Raw genomic sequence first — 20,195 nt, forward strand, 5'->3', positions numbered from 1 at the left:
TCTACTTTGAGACCATTCACACAAATGCAAATGCAACTCAACTCCTTGTAAAGTTCAAACACTGACAATGTGAGTTTAATTAGGAAAGGCTGATTTTTCTGTTAATCAACAGACCAAGTCGATTTGAAGCTAAACCTTCCACATTCTATACCTTTGAGAGAAAGAGAACTGAAACTTATTATTCGTCGATAAAGGTTATCGGTTCACATCCAAAATCGAGCACTTTTTTCAATTTACAATTGTATCGACAATTCTCTTGATTTTGGCCACTAGCCTAACAACTTTGAGCTTCAATATTTTGTGAACAGCACCTACAATCATCATTCTTTCGCTCATCATTGGATTTTATAAGATAATACGCAAGAATACCGAAGAAAATCTGAGTTAATTCATTAAATAATGAAGATTCCTCTAACACATCATAAGATTTGTGTTTGAGTAACCATTTACCATTTATGAATCAAGTATCAAATCTGACAGCACAAGTAATACATCGCTATAATTAATTTTGCATGATCGATTAACGGTAATAAGTTTCCGTTCTCTTACTCGTACGGTCTTAGAAAGCGGAAGGTTTGCCTAAAATTGATCTGATCTGTTGTACAGAAACGGAAAATTTTATATCTCAAAATTAGTGCATTTTTTATTTGTTCATTAAAATTACATCAGTTAAATGGATTTCATGAAAAAATCTGCTTCATAATGGAATTAAAGGCGATCGAAGTTGCATCTTTCAACTCGATTTCCTCAAAAACTGTCGATCGATTTTAATAACACTTATGGACTCAGTTTCCATACTACTAACCATGTTACAAACCTACAAAGTCGAAAATCTTAAATTAAATGTTCAAGCTTTTGGCACTAATCCATAGAGTTTAAACAGACGCGCCATACTCTATGGTAAATAAATAATCTACTACATATCCAAGGATTAGAATCTTATTAGATATTTTTTAGTAAGAACGGCTAATCTTCATGCAGTGTCTTCTTCTACTCTTTGGTTTTAATTCATTAAAATTATCTGTGATATAAATAATGATTGAATTAACTGCTAATTGTGTATTCCTTTTAGATATTGAAGGAACAACGACGTCAATTTCGTATGTTACAGATGTTCTGTTTCCATATGCTTTAAACAATCTTGAAAGCCATCTAGAGTCAAATTGGTCTAGTAAAGAACTTCTTGAGGATATTGATTTGCTGAAACAGCAATCCTTAATTGATGTGACCAATGGATTGATCGAGAGACCATTACCTGATAATATTGACGATCCTCAATTCAAAAGTCAACTGGTCAGCTATGTTAAAAAATTGATCAATGGCGATGTCAAGTGTACCGCTCTTAAAAAATTGCAGGGACACATTTGGAAAGATGGATTTGAGTCTGGTTTGATCAGAGGACAGTAAGTTTATTTCTGAATGTCTTGAATATATCAATCAACATTAAGAAGATTTCTTATGTCCATTTATTTGTAGTGTTTACGATGATGTGCCTAAAGCTTTGGAAAGATGGGCAAATAAGTTCAATTGTGATGTATATATTTATTCATCTGGAAGTATCGAAGCTCAGAAACTGCATTTTGGGAACACCATTCATGGTAATTTACTTCCGGTTAGTTTTCTAAATTGATTGCGTGATATTCAAATATTATGAATGTTGAAAGCACTAATTTAAAAATGTTTTTGTCTTCAATTTTTCAGCATATCAAGGGCCACTTTGATACGACGACTGGACCAAAACAAGATCCCAAAAGTTATACAAAAATTGTGGAAGCAATAAAACGTAACCCAGGGGATGTTACTTTCCTCACTGATATTCCTCAAGGTATGAAGACTGATATAATTAACCTTGTCCAAATACTAAAATTGATTGAAAATCATTTTCTTAATTATTAGAAGCCATTGCTGCCCGGTCTGCTGGTCTAACTTCAATCATTGTCTGTCGCCCAGGAAATAAAGAAATTGATTCTTCTACTAAAGAAATGTTTCCCACAATTAAATCATTTGATGAAATCGAAATCAAAATTAAATGATGGAAATCGAAATCGATTAATAACTCTGCTTGGTTGGTGTCAATTCACTTTTGCTTTTATTTTATCTTAAAATAAGAGGAAATCTACTGAATCCTTGGTTTCTAGTCCACCGTTTCACTGGTCACGTCCATATTCATCGTAAATCAATCCATTTTTAGTGTAATGATCGCCAACTTCATCAATCGTTATTGCTTCCATCATAAAATTATCCACTGGACAAATTTCCTTTCCTCTTAGATAATATTTATATCATTTTCGTGATATTTTAAATGTCTACCTGATATCTTAAATCAAAATAAGACTAGTTAATTTTTCCTTATTCCTGAAAGAGCTTCAGTAATCATTCCATTTCAAAAATATGCTGTTTTGTGATAATTTCAAAAATCATCAAATGGGTCGCCTATTCATGTAAAACTTGCTTCTCATGAACATTATGGGAAAGAATTCTATTTTTATCAATGTCTGATGACCATCAAGATTGGCAGTGAAATTTAAGGAACTACCTGTTCGGAAATTAATCAATTGTCATCTACAATTACCTGCAATGTTATTTCCTCTAATTTTAGAATGGAACTTTATTTCCCAATCAATTGAATTTGAAATGCTTGGGAAATTAAGGGTCACAAAAAAAGGAAATTATTAAATTTAGTTACAATTATTTCGTACAATTATTCAGCGAACCATCATAATTTAATCGCGCGCGGTTCACTGAATTCAATGCGTTAACCTTCCCTTATTAAAATGCTATTCTAATACTATAACAATCAATATGCATTTATTTTTGATTAAATAATCAATACTACCTTCTGTTAAATATTTTGTCTTCATTCTCAATTGATTTAATTACTAAAGTTAAGTAGACTAAAGTGATAATAGTTATTGAGTAAATAAACTTTTCAACAATTGAACCAAAAAAACCTCACCCTAAGCATTGGTAATGCAATTTGCTGTTAACAATTCTTACTCTCACTTTTTTTGTTTGGGTAATTGATCAAAATTAACGTTTAATTTGATCGACACTTGGATAATCTGCTAATAAGCAAGTAAGTAAAAGTTGATTATTTTCCTCTTTAAACAAACTACCTTGATTGTCATTCTTTAATGGTTATTATAAAGTGTGTAAAATCACTTTCACGTAAAATAGTCAAGCAGCTGTATGATTAGAGCGGTTTGAAGTAAATTTGAAAGCTTATCAATTGATCTTTTATTCATTAGCATGTATAGTGTCTTCAGGTAACTAATTAACTGTGAATTATGACAATCTATTACAAATCATCACTGTAATTATCCTGTTTTGTAGTGTAGATTTTTCATTTATAGTTTTCCTCTTGTTGTGTTTTCAGTTGCCCATCAACATCATCACCAACACTACCATCTGATCCAGCAGAGACCATGCTTAAAGTATTCCCAACCAGTCGTTAATTTGATATCCGACCACATTTTCATTTCTGGTTATTATAAATTTACAATTATAATTTTAACCTTTAATTTGTTTGTATCATCAATAGTACCATCGTTTAACCATCTCTATATATCTCTGTATGTGTAGACTCAATCGTTTCTTTTTACCTATTCATCTTATTTTGTTTACCTTCACAGACTTTGCTGCAAAATTCACCAGTTAATTGTGTCAAACCTGGAGAAGGAAAATTAACGATTGTAACAATCCTTTAATACAATTTAACCACAACCAAGATCACCTGGAATCCATTTACACCATTTCTCAAGATGTTGATGTCTTCAAGAAAACACTCAAATTAAAGAAGAAGGAAAAGAGTTTGTTGATTGGTTGTGCACGATATACTCCTGAATTTATTTGATTATCATCATCACCATTACAGTCATTCTATTACCATTATATTGCCAGTTACACAAGCAGATCAGAATCACCTTGAAATAAAGAAAAGTGTATAAAATTATGAAAGATCAACATCACAGATGAAGTGAAATTATTGTTGCTATTCTTACATTCATATGTGTGCTGTGTTATGCTCATGGAACTTGGGCAGCTATCAACCCATTGTTCCAACTTCTCAGCCATGAGACAATTAATCAATGGAATTAATGTAAATTGAATTAAACCATCTAACCAGTGGGCTGGTTTTGTCGTGTTTATCCAATTTTGTGAATTCTCTTTCTTCACTTTAACCTATTGTTATTGTTGTTGTTATTTTTCACGCAAGGTTTTCCCTTCAACCCGTTGTTATTCAAATTGAAAATGAGAGGACAACAATAAGCTTACATTTTAGTAAATAAAGAAACAAACAAATTACGATTATACAAGTGGTGGAAATCAAATCATCATCTCACATCAGCATTACAACTGCTTAATTTGTTGCCAAAAACAAAAACACATGAACATTGTTATATTCAAAGCCTAGTAAATTCAATAATCGGAAAGTGAGCACGAAATTTGTATGCTCATTAAATTAACACCAGATAGTCGGTGAGTCTTTTTTTTCTGCTAAATAATACTTTTAAAATTGCTTAGTTATCATTATTGTATTCACCTCTCAATTAATTTCCCCTGTTTTCAATAATATTTTTCTTCCTCAATCATTATCACAGCAATTTTTCATTTTCCCTGTTCGCTCTTCCTTTACCTTCCTAGCTTCATCGGTTATTAATTATCTTCGTATATTTTAGTTGATAGGAAGACGCAAAAATTGCATCTTCATTTTCACGATTTTACTACATTAGATTTAATCAATAAATCATGTTTACCATGTATTTAATTAGAACTTTAATTTACCGAATGAATAACAATTTGCTTATGTTTTATACAGATTGGAAGTTATTGGACCCAACAGATAATCAATATTTCAGTATGTATTCATTTTCTCTAATTATTTCTTCTCCTTCTCAATCAATTCTTAATTATAACCATCATATTAACTAAAATCTTTCAACTATCAAACTATCGTGGCTCATTACCATCAACTCTTAATTTAATTTTTATTGTATCAAGTGATTCTCTTTAATTCATTTCCATCTAATCTCAACGAACCTTCGCCGACATAAACTCAGACATTGAACCAGTGATCCTAATAATGATTCAACCTTTTAATAGCTTTGATTCAGTCTGTCTGGCTAACTTGTTTACGTTGATGCTGAGGACAAATCAAAAACCAATTTTCTTTGTATCAAAGTTACCCTGAGGAGATATTCAAATTGTTGACCAACTTGTATATTTTGACAAGCTTTGACTCCACCTTTGGCCCACACTCAATGAATCTTAAATTGTCAAAATGTCAGATTAATGGTGAGTAATTAACACTTGACTTTACCATTGAAGGCTTACAACTCAAACCTTTGAACCAAAATCATTGCTTCTCAACCTGTCCAAGTAAAACCTAGTAAGCCTAATGACAAAGTGTTGCTGTTAAATTACTCGCCATTGAGCTTGCTGTCAACAATTAATCAACAGTTGGAAATTATTTTTACTCATTTTACATGATCTTTTAATCATGAAATACCCGTGAATCCCATCAATTCAAAAACTGTTCATTATTGTTCTGTGAAGATGAAATTATCAAAAGATGTTCCCTTAATGTTTAAATTTTTTTGTCTTGGATTGTTATTAATCTTTCTTCCTAAACCTGGTCACATTCAATCAGTTTCATGATTGCAGATTAGACATAAAAACATTACAATCAGCTAACAATCGGTTTGTTACCAACATCTTAACCATTCAGGTATCATGCCATTTTACCCAGCGACATCAATAAAATTGGGAACACAATATTATTTTACTGACCTCAGTTTCAAGTTCCGTAAACTGTATTCATGAAATTTTTGCTACTTTTTTTGCCATCTTATAGCCAATCCTTATAACAAAATGATACACTTTTTACTAATTGTTAATCTTTTTCCGTTCTTTAGTGTCCCCATTGTACCCGTTTGTTCCTATTGTTTTGTCAATCGTCATGTTAACTGTTTCCATCAGCTCACACCATTTCAGTTTCCTTATTTATCATCAGTTTCATCATCATCAGAACCAACAAAACATATTCTTACCTCACCGTTAATACTGATTAATACAGATTTTCCCAAATCTCAACCCAAACTCACTTTTAACTCTCCTTCAGGTTGATCTTGAAAATTTCAAATCATCATTATTCATCTTAATACCATTTCCAATCCATGTTATCGGTGTTAACTCTCTTTTGACTTTCTTTCACCTCAATTAACATTAACTAAACAATCGATTCTTGTTTGCTTTTTGACTGATCAACAAAGTTTAAGTTACGTTTTTCCACATATTGTCTGAATCAACCACCAAATTGTGATGCTTTTATATCATTTTCAACTTGTTTCTTCTCCCATCATGAAACCTTTTTTGTCCCTTAAAACCAGCCATCATACATCTTAACCTATGTGAACTATTATTAATACACTCATTTGTTGGCCAAAATTCAATCAACCTTTCCAGCTTATCTTTTTCCTCCTTACATTATGTGTGAGAATCAATATTATCATTTTGTATTGTCTTCTAATTCAGTCACAGTCACAATTTTCTTCATGATGCTGAAACGATAGCTTTTTGTTGTTTGGTTTAAATTAATTTTATGTGCAATCTTAATTGCCAAACTGATTGAGAATCTCTTACTTGTTAACTTATTGGAAATCTTGTTTTTAACTCTCTATCTCTTTTTTGACTCTGTACAGCTCGCAAGATGGGAACAGATACTAATGGACATTGGTCAAACTCGACTATCAATTCATCACCAGATTATACATCAAATGGCTCGGCTCCTCTCAATGGTTCTCTATCCATTGAAGCTCAAAATGTTTATGAGATAATGACTATTGAATCCAAATGGAACTCGCCTAAAATTCATGTTGCTTCGGATCCACCATTTTGTAAAACCTGTGAACAATTGGATACAACCTTTTTTAACATTCAGTGTCACAATTGTCGTGAAATTTTAACCAATCCGGATACAACGATATCACAATTGTTTGCCATTCTCAGACAATGGGTTCCTCAAATTCAATATTGTATTGAATTACTTGTCGCAGAGATACTCAAACGTGGTGCTCATCATAATGACAAAGATGGTTTAACTGACATGACACTTCTTCATTATGCTTGTAAAGCGGGCTCTTCTGGAGTGGGTGATGTTCGTGCTGCTTTAAGAACGGTTCATCTTTTGATCTCCAAAGGAGCTGATCTATCAATACGATGTCGCTGGACCGATATGGCTGCGATTCATTATGCCGTTTATTTTGATGTCTCCGAGATTGTTGACTATCTATTGACCATCAGTGACCGTGCTTGTATTGATGATGTTTGCCATGATTTTGAAGGTGGAACCCCTTTACACATTGCAGCAGCCAATTTGTGCATTGATTCAGTTAAAGTGCTTCTAAAACATGGAGCCAATGTACTCCTCAAAGATGATCATGGTCGAACAGCTCTAGACTGTGTTCCCGACCCAACAACTCTTCTCAATTCATGTATACTTTCAAAACAGGGTGCTGTTGAGGTTGCGACTGAATTACGTGCACTTCTGGAGAAAGCTTTTCTCTCCACTATTCCTGGTGAAACATTCACCTTTGAAGGCCCAGTTACCGGTAAGGTTGTCCTTCAAGCATTGGGTCTACAATTAGGTGATAAAGTCGCCATAAACGGAGTTAAATCAGGAATACTCAGATTCTGTGGGGCCACACAATTTGCTTCTGGGATCTGGGCTGGAATTGAACTTGAAGAACCAGAGGGTAAACATGACGGAACTTTTCAAGGAGTTACTTACTTTAGGTATTAATTTCGTCTTTAATAAATAATTAAATTTCCTACCATAATTTATGAATATTAATGTTTCTTCCTCGCTTTCAGATGTCCACCAAATCACGGTATATTTGCACCGATCAGTAAAATTTGTAGATATGATAATCTTTGGCGGAATATTAGAGGAACAAATCAAACCGTTAGAATTGTTAACCATCCTGGTGTCGATGTTTCTCGTGTAACACCCAAAGTTGAAACAGGTAACATTTCGACTAAAATTTCTGTTTACATAAAACCAATTTCTGTTATACTTTATATTAATTTTAATTTCTCTTTTCAGGCCTGAATTCGTTGAAATATCGTTCTGCTAATGTAGCTGAAGTTGGAGATAAAGTTGTGTTGGTGGATAAGCGAATCGGAGTTGTGAGGTTTGTTGGTGAAACATCATTTGCCTCAGGAATTTGGTATGGAATCGAACTGTCCAAACCTATTGGAAAAAATGACGGATCCATTGAAGGAGTCAAATATTTCGACTGTAAACCATCTCATGGACTGTTTGTTCCTCCTGGACGGATACTTCGTGTAACTAAAAGTCCACAAAAACCTATTGATGAGATATTTGCTGATGATGAAAGCTCAGAATGTAGTTTAAGTTTGAGCCGCAGTTCGTCTGAAAGAGCCAAAAGTCCTTTAACTATGCGTCGTCTGAGATCAAGATCTTCCCTTAAATCATCTTCATTTTCACCCACCTCTTATCCAGTCACATCTTCAAATAATCTCAACTCATTACCACCAACCAATAACAATTCATCCTCCTGGTTAACTCTTGGTGTTAATGTTTTTGTTAACAATGAAGTTGGAGTTGTTAGATATATTGGACCAGTTGACTTTGCTGATGGTATTTGGCTTGGTTTAGAGTTAAGAAGTGCCAATGGTAAAAATGATGGAGCCGTCCAAGGAAAACGTTATTTTACTTGTAAACCTGGACATGGTCTATTGGTTAGACCAAAAAAAGTATCCGTCCGAGGTATTAATGGATCAAAGCTGTTGCCTGCTGGTTGAATCTCGTTTTAACATTTATTTTTGTTAAAGAAACAAAATGAGATTATCAATTATAAAAATTGCATTTCATCTTGGCATTTAATTCACAAGAAGAAACTATATTCAATCAATTAATATTGCTATCAATCATGAAGATAATTGACCAACAATTGATTTACCTTAAAATTATCCAAATCTTTTTCAATCAAAAATATTGAATCGTGTAATTATTTTAATTCAACGGACTAGCTGATAATTCAAATCATGAATGGACTCTTTCACTTTGCACTCACTAATTAAGATCTCTCTTGTATTTCGTTTATTCATCCTTTACTATTTTTCACCTTCACTTTCAAATTCGCCATTATTTATCAACTAAACTCAGTCACATTCAATTGGCTCAATTTACTGCATTTGTACATCTGTATTTGATTACTTTTTCACCTCATCACCTGTGGCTGATTTAACTCTGCATTATATAAGAAAGTTCAACTTGATTCAAACATTTATCGATTTTTGATGTTTCTTAACTGCTTTTGATAACTTGTGGGCAGTTATGGATAAGTTGTCAACACAAACGGGTGATGGACAAACAAACGACAACAGTAGCACTGTGTTATATAAACTGTGATAACTTGGTTAGAGATGCAGCTAAATATTTTGTTGGAAGGAAACTGATCTCTACTGGTAAAGAGATATTCACGTCCCAATGACTAAAATGCATTGTTTTTGTACTTTGATTTTTCGATAAACTATTTAAAACTCTTGTCAAGTGTTACATTTTGAAAGCAAAATGTTTTGAGAGATTGAATAAAAAAATTTTCTATACAATATATGAAGCCATGAAATTTTTGTCATCAAATTGTGGCCAAACTGAAAGGGTTCTAAAGATTATTTTTGCATAGCATAAAAGCTATAATTAAACTGCAATATCCAAGAATAGTTAAAGCTTAATCAGAATTCATGATCGATTTGAATGACGATAGGAATATGGCACTTTTCAATCTTATTATAAACTACGGTAATGATAACTGTTTGAAAATCAAGCAATGAAATTAATTGATAAATAGTCATTGAAGGGAAAGTAAAAAATTACCAAAAATCCGGCAAAAGACGTCATGAAACCTTCTTTGACAAATTCCATTATATCTTCGGTATCATTATTGAATCGGACTGTTGGAGATTAAATTAAACAATCAATTAGGTTAAAGATGATAAACACTTTAATGACTAACCTGAATACAAATAAACAGCTATGGAATTGAGAGCAACAAAAGACGCAATACCAAAGAACCCGGTAATTCCTGAGAAGAGATAGAAGAGAAACCCAGTAGACAATTAGATAAGTTGCATGAGTATGATTTTATGCAAGTTTGTAAGGAAGAGGAAAACATGCTGTACATACATATAAATCCCCAGATCATACCCATGAAAATGGTTAACACTTGTCTACTCGACTTGGGTTATCCAATAAATGACATCCAAAAACATAAGAGCATAGGTCAACGTTTCAAGTCGATCGTTTTTATTTTTCTATTAAAGGTATTATTATATTAGGTGTTGTACTTGTTATTTCATTTTTGGCATTGATGATATATTGTAAGAAAGTATTCAAAACGCCAACTGTTTATATTGCTCATCCCTTAATAGGACCAAGATTTTCAACAATAAGGGTTAGCCATTATTAAAGAAACCTAAAATACCTGATTTGAGTGGATCTTTGACGTACCAAAGCACAAAACCATCACCGAACAACTCTTTACCTTTCATACTGAGTTTCAAATGCAGTTTAATAGGCACACTTCGTTTATGTGGTTTTTATTTACTGCAATTGTACCATACATGCATCAAACTTATGAACGAAGTGGGCAAAAACGAGTAAAAATCAATTTCTTGCAAATTCAAACTCTGTTAGTTTGTAATGGCACAAAAACTGAATCTATTTGGGCGATTAAAAAGTTTCTGTGATCGATAGTTTTCGAGAAAAGCGAGTTCAAAGTTGAAACTTCGATCGCAATTTGTACAATTATGGAAGCAGATTTTTTAATGAAACTCATTGTACTGATGTAACTTTTAACAATCAACTAGAAAATGTACTTATTTTGCAAAATAAAGTTTTCTTTTCTCTTTAAGACCCATAAGTTCGATTTTTAATCAAACCGATCGATTTCTTTGACCGCAGGAGTTAGAGATCTCAAACTTATTTTTCGTCCTTAAAAATTGTTTTCACAAATCATGAGTTGAATATTTTTTCTAATTCATCAATAGTTTTCTTGATATTGATCTGTAAAGATTGAGTATCATTTTTCGCTTATTTTACTTTAAAACAGACAGAACAGTCTTTTTTTACGATTTTAAACTCTGGCCATTTGAGCTATGAAACACTACAACTGCCGATACTTTACAGGCTAATAATCCAATCTCATCTCTTTATTACACCGCTACATTAGGTGTTGAACTGTTATTTCATTCTTAGCATGAATGATATCGCAAAACGGTATTAGAAACGTCAAATTTCCTAATGCTGATCTCTCAATAGGACCAAGATGTTAACCATCATTAAAGAAACCTCATTGTCCCAAAATATTGTATAAAATTATTCATATTTCATTATAAAACAATAACCTCAATCATATATCAATGCATTTGTTGCTAAAAAGACACAATAAACACAATTGTAACATTTATGCATCAAACTTGTAAACAAAGTGACCAAAAACAGGCGCAAATCCATTTCTTGCAAATTAAAATATGCTAGTTTGTAGGGAAATACAAACTGAATTTATTTGTGTGATTAAAAGATTTCTGTGATCAGTAGTTCTCGAGAAAATCACGTTCAAACTTGAAACTTCCATCGCATTTTGTACCGTTGTCTGAACAGATTTTTTCCATACAACTCATTTGCCTAATGTTAATTTAAATGCCTAACCAGAAAATACACTTATCTTGAGAAAAAGAACGTTTCGTTTTCTGTAAAACCCATAAGTTCGATTTTCAATCAAACGGACCGATTTCTGAGATCACAAGAGTTAGAGATCTGGAAACTTATTTTTTGTGCATAAAAATTGTTTGCACAAATCATGAATTGAATATTTTTTCTAATTTATCAATAGTTCTCTTGATATTGGCCATCAACCAGAAAAGTTCGAACCTCAATATTTCGAGAATGACACCACCTATCATCATCAGTCTTCGACCAAATACTAGATTACAACATTAGCTATAATTAATTGAAATATCAAATTATTGAAGATTCTACAAAAAAAGTTTCAACATTGGTGTACTTACGTTACCAGATTTTAGACTTGGTTGATGAAGTTAATTGGGTACACAAACACAAATCAATATTAAATGAATTAACTCAGATTTTACTGGTATTCAATCATACCATATTATAGTTCATAACAAAATCTAATGTTTGATCAAAGAATGGTGATTGCATGTGGTATCACTCTCGAACTATCGAAGCTCAAACTTTTCAGGTCAATGGCCAATATTAAGAGAAATTTCCATAAATTGAAAAAAATATCCAATTCACAATATGTGTAAACAATTTTTATGCATGAAAAATCAGTTTCAGATCTATAACCCTCGCGGTCACAGAAATCGGTCGATTTGATTGAAAATCGAACTTTAGGGTTTTACAGAAAATAGAAAACTTAATTTCTCCAAATAAGGACATTCTCTGGTTAAGCATCTAAATTAACTTAAGGGAAATGAGTTTCATAGAAAAATCTGGTCAGACAACTGTACAAAGGGCGATCAAAGTTTCAACTTTGACCTCAATTTCCTCGGAAACTGGCGATCGGAGAAGTTTTTTAATAGTACTTAGGAACGTAGTTTTTATAGTTCTACGAACGCATGATCTGTGCAAACAATTTTTATGCACGATGAATAAGTTTCAGACCTTTATCTCTTGCGGTCACAAAAATCGGTCGGTTTGATTGAAAATCGAACTTATGAGTTTTACAGAAAATATAAAACTTTATTTCTCAAAATAAGCGCACTTTCTGATTGAGAATTAAAAATTATATAACGGAAATGAGTTTCATTAAAAAATCTGGTCAAACAACTGCACGAAATGCGATCGAAGTTTCAACTTTGACCTCAATTTCCTCAAACACTGGCCATCGGAGAAGTTTTTTAATAGTACTGAAGAACGTAGTTCTTATAGTTTTACGGATTTACAGAGTTCAAATTTGCAAGAATTTGATTTCTGCTCGTTTTTGCCCACTTTGTTGACAAGTTTGATGCATAAATGTTACAAATGTGTTATTTGTGTCTTTTTAGCAACAAATGCATTGTTTTTGATAGAGAATATTGTTTTTTAATGATAAATGAATAATTTTGCACAATATTTTGGGTCAATGAGGTTTCTTTAATGATGGCTAACACTGAGTGTTGAGAACCTTGGTCCTATTGAGGGATGAGCAATATGGACAGTTGGTGTTTTTAACACCGTTTTACAATATATCATCAATGCCAAGAATGAAATAACAAGTACAAAACCTAATGCAGCATTGTAATAGAGAAATAAAATTGGACTATTAGCCAGTAAAGTAGCTGCAATTGCAGGGTGAAATGATTCACCAACAACTCCAGGAATAAAAATCATAGATGATATTTGGCCAGTAATAACGATATATCTTGATAGCATTCCAAATGAAGATGAGAAGATGGTCGATATTCCCAATCCAACAAGTGTGAATCCAGCCCAAAGACAAGCCTCATTGTTGTTAGCCCATGGTACAGAAACAACGATACCAAGCAAAGTAAGTAACAAACTAAAGGCCAATAATTTAGCTTCAGCTACGATGAACGTTAATGGGATGAAGATTAATCGATAAAAGGAGAAACAAGACCAGAAAACAGTTGCAAGTAAAACACCAGTCTTTTTGTCCATATGAAGATCGGATTTGACCGAAAATGAAGCTCCAAGGGAACCTGTAAAGTCAAAGGATTAATCAATTGAAATAACTAATAAATTTGGCAATAATAAACTTACCAAGAACTGATTCCAAGCTATAAACAAAATGGCCAACCACTGCTGCTAGGAAAATGGCGATATACTTTTTCCATGGACTGATTTGTGAAGATGGTTGAGGCACTTGAATGTTGACGGCGTTCACCTCTTTTTTACTGTATTCAGTGATACTTCTTTCTCGGAAATATATACAAGCGTAAAAGAAAGAAACGATTACTGATAAAAGACCAATGATCACGAAGGCATATTGAATCATTACATCTTTGGCAGTATAAATTGATACAATCACTGGATTCGCAGTTGTGTTTGCTGTTATTAAAGCACTTGAATCTGGTTCAAGACTTTCTTCTGGTAATAAAAATGGACGACATATAACTGGAGTTAGTAGAGAACCGATTCCCCATGACATGTGAAGAACTTGTAACCAATTCGTACTCTTTTCCTTCCAAGTGCTGGTCACTGAAGTATTACACACTAGAAAGCAAAAATAAGTCAGTCCGAAGGGTTTCGTTTTAACCATTTTGATAAGGCATAAGCGATCTTTGAAGGATCACTTGGGTTACTAGTCATTGTATTAATAATAAATTCATTGTTGCAATGGTTTATGAAGGATCTAGAAGCATTCACACATAAGCCATTTCAGCAAACTAAACTGTTTGCGGTCAAATGTTTTATCGACTTACAAATATCTGCCATTCCATGAGCAACACCAGCTATTACCAGAAATACTGAAGTAAACTCAAATTTGGTAAAGAATGGAGCAGCTCCAAGAAAAATTCCAGAGATCAAATTGATTATCCATAAAAGAAGAGATCGGTTGAATCTTTGCTCGATCAAACCAGCTGTTAATCAGAAACACCAGATTGAATAAAGTGACATTTAACTGAACCAGATTATCCAAACTTACCCAGAGCAGATCCAAGTATGTGACCGGCACTACGGAAGGGAATCAAATAGGAAACTTTGGCAAAATCAACATTTAAACGTATTTGTAAATCAAGTAAACTGGAACCGAGAAGTGTTGTCGCTGATCCGATGCAAAAATATGCAAAGTAGGCGAGTATCGTTTTAAATAGTCTGTACCTATTGTCACTAATAAAGCGTATTATTTTCATTTCTGTTAGGCTCAGATATTTAATAATCTAGTTGAGAGTTCTGTAGTGAATGGTCGTAAAATTGTATCTTGTTTTTTATACTCTTCACCCAATAATCTTGAGGTTTATTAATCTAGTTAAATCTGGATAATAAAACTAATTTTGTATCTTAGACTCATAAATTCATTTAATCTCAGTGATATTTGCATAAGTATGAATGGAGTAATAAACTAAAAATTCAATCTTCTATCTAACTTTGCTGAGTAATTCTTGAAAAATTAGAAGTTAGAAGTCTGCTTTCAGTAATGAGATAACACATTGAGCTAACTGGTAGAATCATATTCTTGATTACGCACATAAGGTTAGCATTATTATTATAATAATAAGGAGGAGATGCTAGGCCTTCCCAGTTGTCATTAAAACAAAATCTGAAACAAAAATGTCTCCCAGAGCGTTTATCGATTCATACTTTGATAATTAATCAAAAAATCTAAATTATATCCAATCTTTCTATCAAACGCATGAAACAATTAAAATAGAAATGTTAGTCACTTTGTGCTTGAGACAAGCGATAAAACTTATGAGTTTTCAGAAAATTATTCTGTGAAAAATTCAAAAATTCTGGTCGGCCATTAGAAGTTTCAACTTAGATCTCAAATTTCTCGAACACTTTTCATCAGACAAATTTTTAGACTCCACAAATGATCTTATAATAGTTTCGATGTCGCTACAAACCAAAAGAGTCTAAATTTGAAAGAAATTAATTTTTGCCCGTTTGTTCCCAGTTGTGTCAATTTGTTTTAATTTTGTCTTTTTAGTAGCAACCCTAATAAAGCTACATAAACAACGGATTTTGATTTTGACAGTCGATAAACTAAACTGAATTGAGTGAAGGAAGAATAATTAATAAAAATCAAATTCGTATTGAATTTTATTGCCTTCTGAGTTTGAGGAGAAATAAACTTTAAGTTATAAAATAAATCTAAACAGGTAAATCTTATTTTGGTTCATGAAGTATTTACCGTTTTAAAATTATCTGAAAAATACGTAAAATAGGGAAAAATTTATTAACTGATGTCATATATGATGTAATAACATACAAAAAGATCAGTATTTCATCGGAATGTTTTGAAGTGAGAAGAGTTGAAAAGGTTTTTACTATTACAGGGAAAACTATTCTGAACGAAAAGATCTGAAGGATTGCTATATTTAAGTTATAAACTGCAGAGATCTTTGAAGTACCTCTGCTTATGGGAAATTTAAACAAAATTTAGCAACAAACATTGAAACAAACAATTTGGCAATGAATATTATCCTTGAATGTTTCATACTGGCACCACAAGAAAACAATTATGCTTTTTTCATTATATCAATTTAAATCGATAGCAAGTTTAGTTTGTTCAGAAGGTTTCTCAAGTTTATTTAGAAAGAGCCTTTAATCAGATTCATGTACAATCAGATTCATGACAAATCAAGTGGATATTTACACATTTATACTGTTTGGGTAATGAACAAGAGATATTTATTGAGACATGATGAAGATAATGAAAAGGAGTTGTATCGATGCTTCTGTAACTGCAATTTTATGATGTTCTTTAGACGGTTTTTTAAATTTTAGGAATCTCATCACGTCAGAAAAGGCCAACTCTTGGAGATTAACGCTTGACAGGGCATTTAAAATATTATTCACATCTTTGGGTTAATTGACTGAGCCTTGAGTTTTACTGTATAGTGCTAGTTAATCTGCTAGATAAAAGATGATTATAATGGTGAATGGTCGCAGATGAAGTAGACTTGGACGGTTAATCATCTGTTATTGTCATGTTGAAGAGATTTCAGGTCATGAAAGTTGCATTAAGGCTAGTTTGTGACCTAAAACACCATAGAAGCTTTTTCGACCTCATCATAGTCACTCCGAATCTTTGTTGCCTTTTTGTATTTACATTGTAATACCAATTGCCTCAATCCGACTCATCGATTCCAGATCATGCATTAAATTGTTCAGATCACAATACACCCTTTCAATTGTACAATGTTGCGGGGATGTTGATGTTGACTTTGAATCTAATAAGATGATAAGAAAATAACAATTAGAGTTGAATTCATCACTTATTCCAAAATAATACTAATGGAGATTTACGTCTTATCAGGTATGATCCTGTAAATGAGAGTGAATCGAGTGTGAGATAATGAACAAATAAAATAGAGTTATTGATTACACCAAAACTGTACATTGATGACAAACAAAAAAATTATGAAATTTATATGATGATAATAGTTATCGCCATTGATAAATGAGGAAGCATTGGTTGACTGATTGATCAGCTTATTGAATTTTTTGAATAAAAATGGTTTGATGTTGAAATGTTTGAAAGCCTAACTTGGCTTAGGGTAATTAAACATTAAACAAAATGTTGGCAAATTGTTCAAATTGGTTGTTGCATACAATTATCCAAATTGTTGTTCTTTTGATTTCACGTTGATGATGATTTTTATGTTGATCGAGATTCATGAAGCTCTCTGCTGTATAAATGATAAGGAAGACATAAGTAAAAATGATTAGTAAGAGAGATTAATATAAGTGAAAAAGCAACGATAGTAATGATAAGTCTAATTAGCGAAAAAAAAACATTCAGGAGAAAGAAAACGAAAAAAGGAAAGTCGTATTAAGTTCTAGGTCAACAGGAAAGACTAGCCTGATAAATACTAATTGATACGATGCAAAGTAATACCAGTATAAAAACCAAATTTGATGGAGTCAGATGAGGAAAAGACAGGAGCTGATTGGATATTTAATAAATTGAGATAATCTGATTGAGGGAATAAAGAAATAATATATTAATAAAAAAAGAGAAACTGGAAAGATGATGAGAAGCGCGAAAGGAGACAGGCAAGGAGATGATGAGGATAATTATTATGATGATAGAGTAAAAAAGAGTAGATTCAACAGGCTGGATTAACGAGTAAATGTTTTCTTCTTGCTACTGAATGTTTTCCTCTTATTTTTCTGATACGCACCTATCAATATGTGATGTTCCTTGTTCAACAGCATCTCCAGAAGCGACCGAAACAAGGACATCATCGTCTAAAGGTTTAAATTTATCAATAATACCAACACTAGAGTAACTGCGTTTAATGGACATCTCTTGGGGTAACATTGTCCATTGATTTTTACGAGGATCATAAATTTCAACCGAAGCAATATTATCAAAACCTTCGTCACCACCAATCACATAGAGTAGACCATCTTTGGTAACAACACCAGCATTTCGTCGAGCAACAATCATGTCAGCACATTGCATCCAACAATTGGCAACAGGATCATAAAATTCAACGCTTTTCCTCACAGCAGGTCCATCATGGCCTCCAATGGCATATAGTTTGCCATCTAAAACACTGACACAGGCACCACTGCGACGTTGAGACATTTCAGGGAGAAGATGCCAAGAATCTCTGGTCATGTCATAATATTCAACGGAGGAAAGACAGCTTCGCGATGCACCATCGTACCCACCAACTGCATAAATGTGGTTATTAAGGGTTGCCACTCCGACAGAAGATCTTTTGGTTGACATTGAGGCAATGTAAGACCAGGTACATTTGTAAGGATCATAAACTTCAGCTGATTTTAATCCTGAAGTACCATCAAAACCACCCACAGCGTAAATTTTATCATCTAAAACGCCAACCCCTAAAGTTGAACGTCGAGCTTGCATGTCTGGACAGGCTACCCATTGGCCTTTGGATGGGATAAAATATTGAACAGTCTTGAGACGAGTGGTTCCATTGAAACCTCCAACAATGTAAATATGACTATTTAAAATGGCCAAACCAGCTCTACAGGTTCTCGTTGGTAAACCATTTGGCAAATCATACCAACGTTCAGTGGTGAAATCATAAAATTCACAGTGTTTCACTGCTTTTGGTGATTGTCCTCCAATTACTAGTAAACATTTAGGTTTGATCACAGGTGAGCGATTTCGGAAGCGAGCACTTGAGGAAACAATGGTTCCTTTGCTCAGGTGATATTTCATTGCTTCAATAAGCAAATCTTTACAAGTAGGATAACTCTTGATGATTGGATATTGATCTTCGATTTGAAGTAAAGTTTGCTGGGCAAGTTTAGGGAAACGAACATGTTCCAACAATTGAGGAAGAAATTGTTTCCTATTTTCTTCATCATAAGATACCCAGTTCATTACAGAAGAAAATACGACTTCTTCACCACCAGTACCTGTGTCGATATGTTCACTAGAAATAATCTCTATCAACCTTTCTGGAGTCAATTGTGTAAATTCATCTGATTTTTCAATAATCGACGTAAAATTATGTAAAATATAATTTAAAGTACACTGATTGAGATCACTACAACCTAAAAGGTCCGAAAAAGAATAGATTCCAAGAGCATTTTCTGGATGAAGTTGAGAGATGATAAAATCTGAACAAATACTAACGATCTCTGGACAATCCAACATTTTGGCTCCAGCAAGCAATTGTTGTACATTGGTTTCATCAGGTTCAACAGGAAGACTATAACACCATCTAATTATTTCTTCAAGAGCTGAACCATCAATATTTTTTATTAATATTTCCCTTTGTTCAGATTCGATATACGATAAACCACTTCGAGGAGTAAACATTGCACTAAAATAAGGTAAAGCTGACGAGAGAACCACTTTGTGTCCCTCGATATGGTAACCATCTTCCGTGATCAAGGTAACATCACAATGGTCAGGTCTTAATTCAAACATACGTCTCATACATCGATCACTTCGAGAGAGACTTGAACTGGCACTGGAACCACGAGTAGTTGGAGTTGATTTCATGCTGTTTCCTTTCATATCTTTACTTGGTCACTTGTTTTAGCTCAAAAAATATTCACAGTCACTTCTTTCGATACAGAATCATTCTTATTGATTGCGAAAAAGTAAATAAATCTTGACCCATTCATAAATCAAGTTTTACTGATTAACTTATTTAATCTTCGTCTCAATGAGACAGTAAGCTAATGTTGATAATAATATTCTCAAGTACAGGGAAAATGGTGTAATTACATCCAGCTGAAAATTTTGCTTTATTTTGATTTATAACGACATCTTTCAGATTGCAAATGAAACAAGTACGAGTTAACAAAGTTAACTTCGCTATATTTTGATGAGTAAATAATTAACGAGTAATTCATTTTCCTTGATTATCCAAATAATTAATAAAATTAAATTATCTCTTATATATCTTGATTTCGAGATGGCCCCTACCATTGTTGACATTTATTTGGTGATATGAATCGAATCGTGATTAAGAGGATTCATAAT

At 32.9% G+C, this 20,195-nt stretch overlaps 4 protein-coding genes and 1 pseudogene across 13 annotated transcripts; 2 read left to right on the forward strand and 3 right to left on the reverse strand.

Moving 5' to 3' along the window:
* Positions 1 to 969: 969 nt before the first annotated feature.
* Positions 970 to 2,701, forward strand: LOC107367355 (enolase-phosphatase E1). Its single transcript, XM_015935054.3, has 4 exons — positions 970 to 1,403; positions 1,477 to 1,612; positions 1,702 to 1,825; positions 1,897 to 2,701. The coding sequence occupies exons 1-4, from the start codon at positions 1,036 to 1,038 to the stop codon at positions 2,031 to 2,033; spliced, it is 765 nt and encodes a 254-aa protein (XP_015790540.2). The 5' UTR covers positions 970 to 1,035; the 3' UTR covers positions 2,034 to 2,701.
* A 146-nt stretch (positions 2,702 to 2,847) lies between these two features.
* LOC107367353 (CAP-Gly domain-containing linker protein 3) lies at positions 2,848 to 9,638 on the forward strand. Of its 7 annotated transcripts, none has more exons than XM_025161880.2 (7): positions 2,848 to 3,076; positions 3,377 to 3,572; positions 3,633 to 4,479; positions 4,820 to 4,858; positions 6,702 to 7,794; positions 7,873 to 8,024; positions 8,105 to 9,638. In XM_025161880.2, the coding sequence occupies exons 5-7, from the start codon at positions 6,710 to 6,712 to the stop codon at positions 8,824 to 8,826; spliced, it is 1,959 nt and encodes a 652-aa protein (XP_025017648.2). In that variant the 5' UTR covers positions 2,848 to 3,076; positions 3,377 to 3,572; positions 3,633 to 4,479; positions 4,820 to 4,858; positions 6,702 to 6,709; the 3' UTR covers positions 8,827 to 9,638. The 7 variants fall into 7 exon arrangements, with proteins under 7 accessions (XP_025017648.2, XP_015790536.2, XP_089122631.1 ...); XM_015935050.3 differs by having other exon boundaries at positions 3,377 to 3,484; XM_089266505.1 differs by having other exon boundaries at positions 3,377 to 4,479.
* LOC112539416 (GEL complex subunit OPTI pseudogene) lies at positions 9,018 to 10,296 on the reverse strand (annotated as a pseudogene). Its single transcript, XR_016198016.1, has 3 exons — positions 10,211 to 10,296; positions 10,041 to 10,109; positions 9,018 to 9,978 (listed from the first exon to the last, which is right to left on the reverse strand). The product of XR_016198016.1 is annotated as a GEL complex subunit OPTI pseudogene (transcript).
* A 2,866-nt stretch (positions 10,297 to 13,162) lies between these two features.
* On the reverse strand, positions 13,163 to 14,941 carry LOC149094471 (solute carrier family 60 member 1-like). The gene is made up of 4 exons (XM_089267759.1): positions 14,697 to 14,941; positions 14,473 to 14,631; positions 13,811 to 14,263; positions 13,163 to 13,749 (listed from the first exon to the last, which is right to left on the reverse strand). The coding sequence occupies exons 1-4, from the start codon at positions 14,902 to 14,904 to the stop codon at positions 13,184 to 13,186; spliced, it is 1,386 nt and encodes a 461-aa protein (XP_089123885.1). The 5' UTR covers positions 14,905 to 14,941; the 3' UTR covers positions 13,163 to 13,183.
* A 2,129-nt stretch (positions 14,942 to 17,070) lies between these two features.
* On the reverse strand, positions 17,071 to 19,891 carry LOC107367362 (kelch-like protein 3). 3 transcript variants are annotated; one of them, XM_089269826.1, is made up of 3 exons: positions 17,902 to 19,891; positions 17,616 to 17,693; positions 17,071 to 17,406 (listed from the first exon to the last, which is right to left on the reverse strand). In XM_089269826.1, exons 1-2 carry the CDS (start codon positions 19,722 to 19,724, stop codon positions 17,642 to 17,644), a joined length of 1,875 nt encoding a protein of 624 aa, XP_089125952.1. In that variant the 5' UTR covers positions 19,725 to 19,891; the 3' UTR covers positions 17,071 to 17,406; positions 17,616 to 17,641. The 3 variants fall into 3 exon arrangements, with proteins under 3 accessions (XP_089125952.1, XP_025017676.1, XP_015790549.1); XM_025161908.2 differs by lacking the exon at positions 17,616 to 17,693 and having other exon boundaries at positions 17,071 to 17,403; XM_015935063.3 differs by lacking the exon at positions 17,616 to 17,693.
* Between the last annotated feature and the right edge of the window lie 304 nt (positions 19,892 to 20,195).

The sequence above is a fragment of the Tetranychus urticae genome, chromosome 1, assembly GCF_039701765.1.
Source record: "Tetranychus urticae isolate SD_2017Ah chromosome 1, NJAU_TeUrti_SD_1.0, whole genome shotgun sequence".
NCBI lineage: Eukaryota > Metazoa > Arthropoda > Arachnida > Trombidiformes > Tetranychidae > Tetranychus > Tetranychus urticae.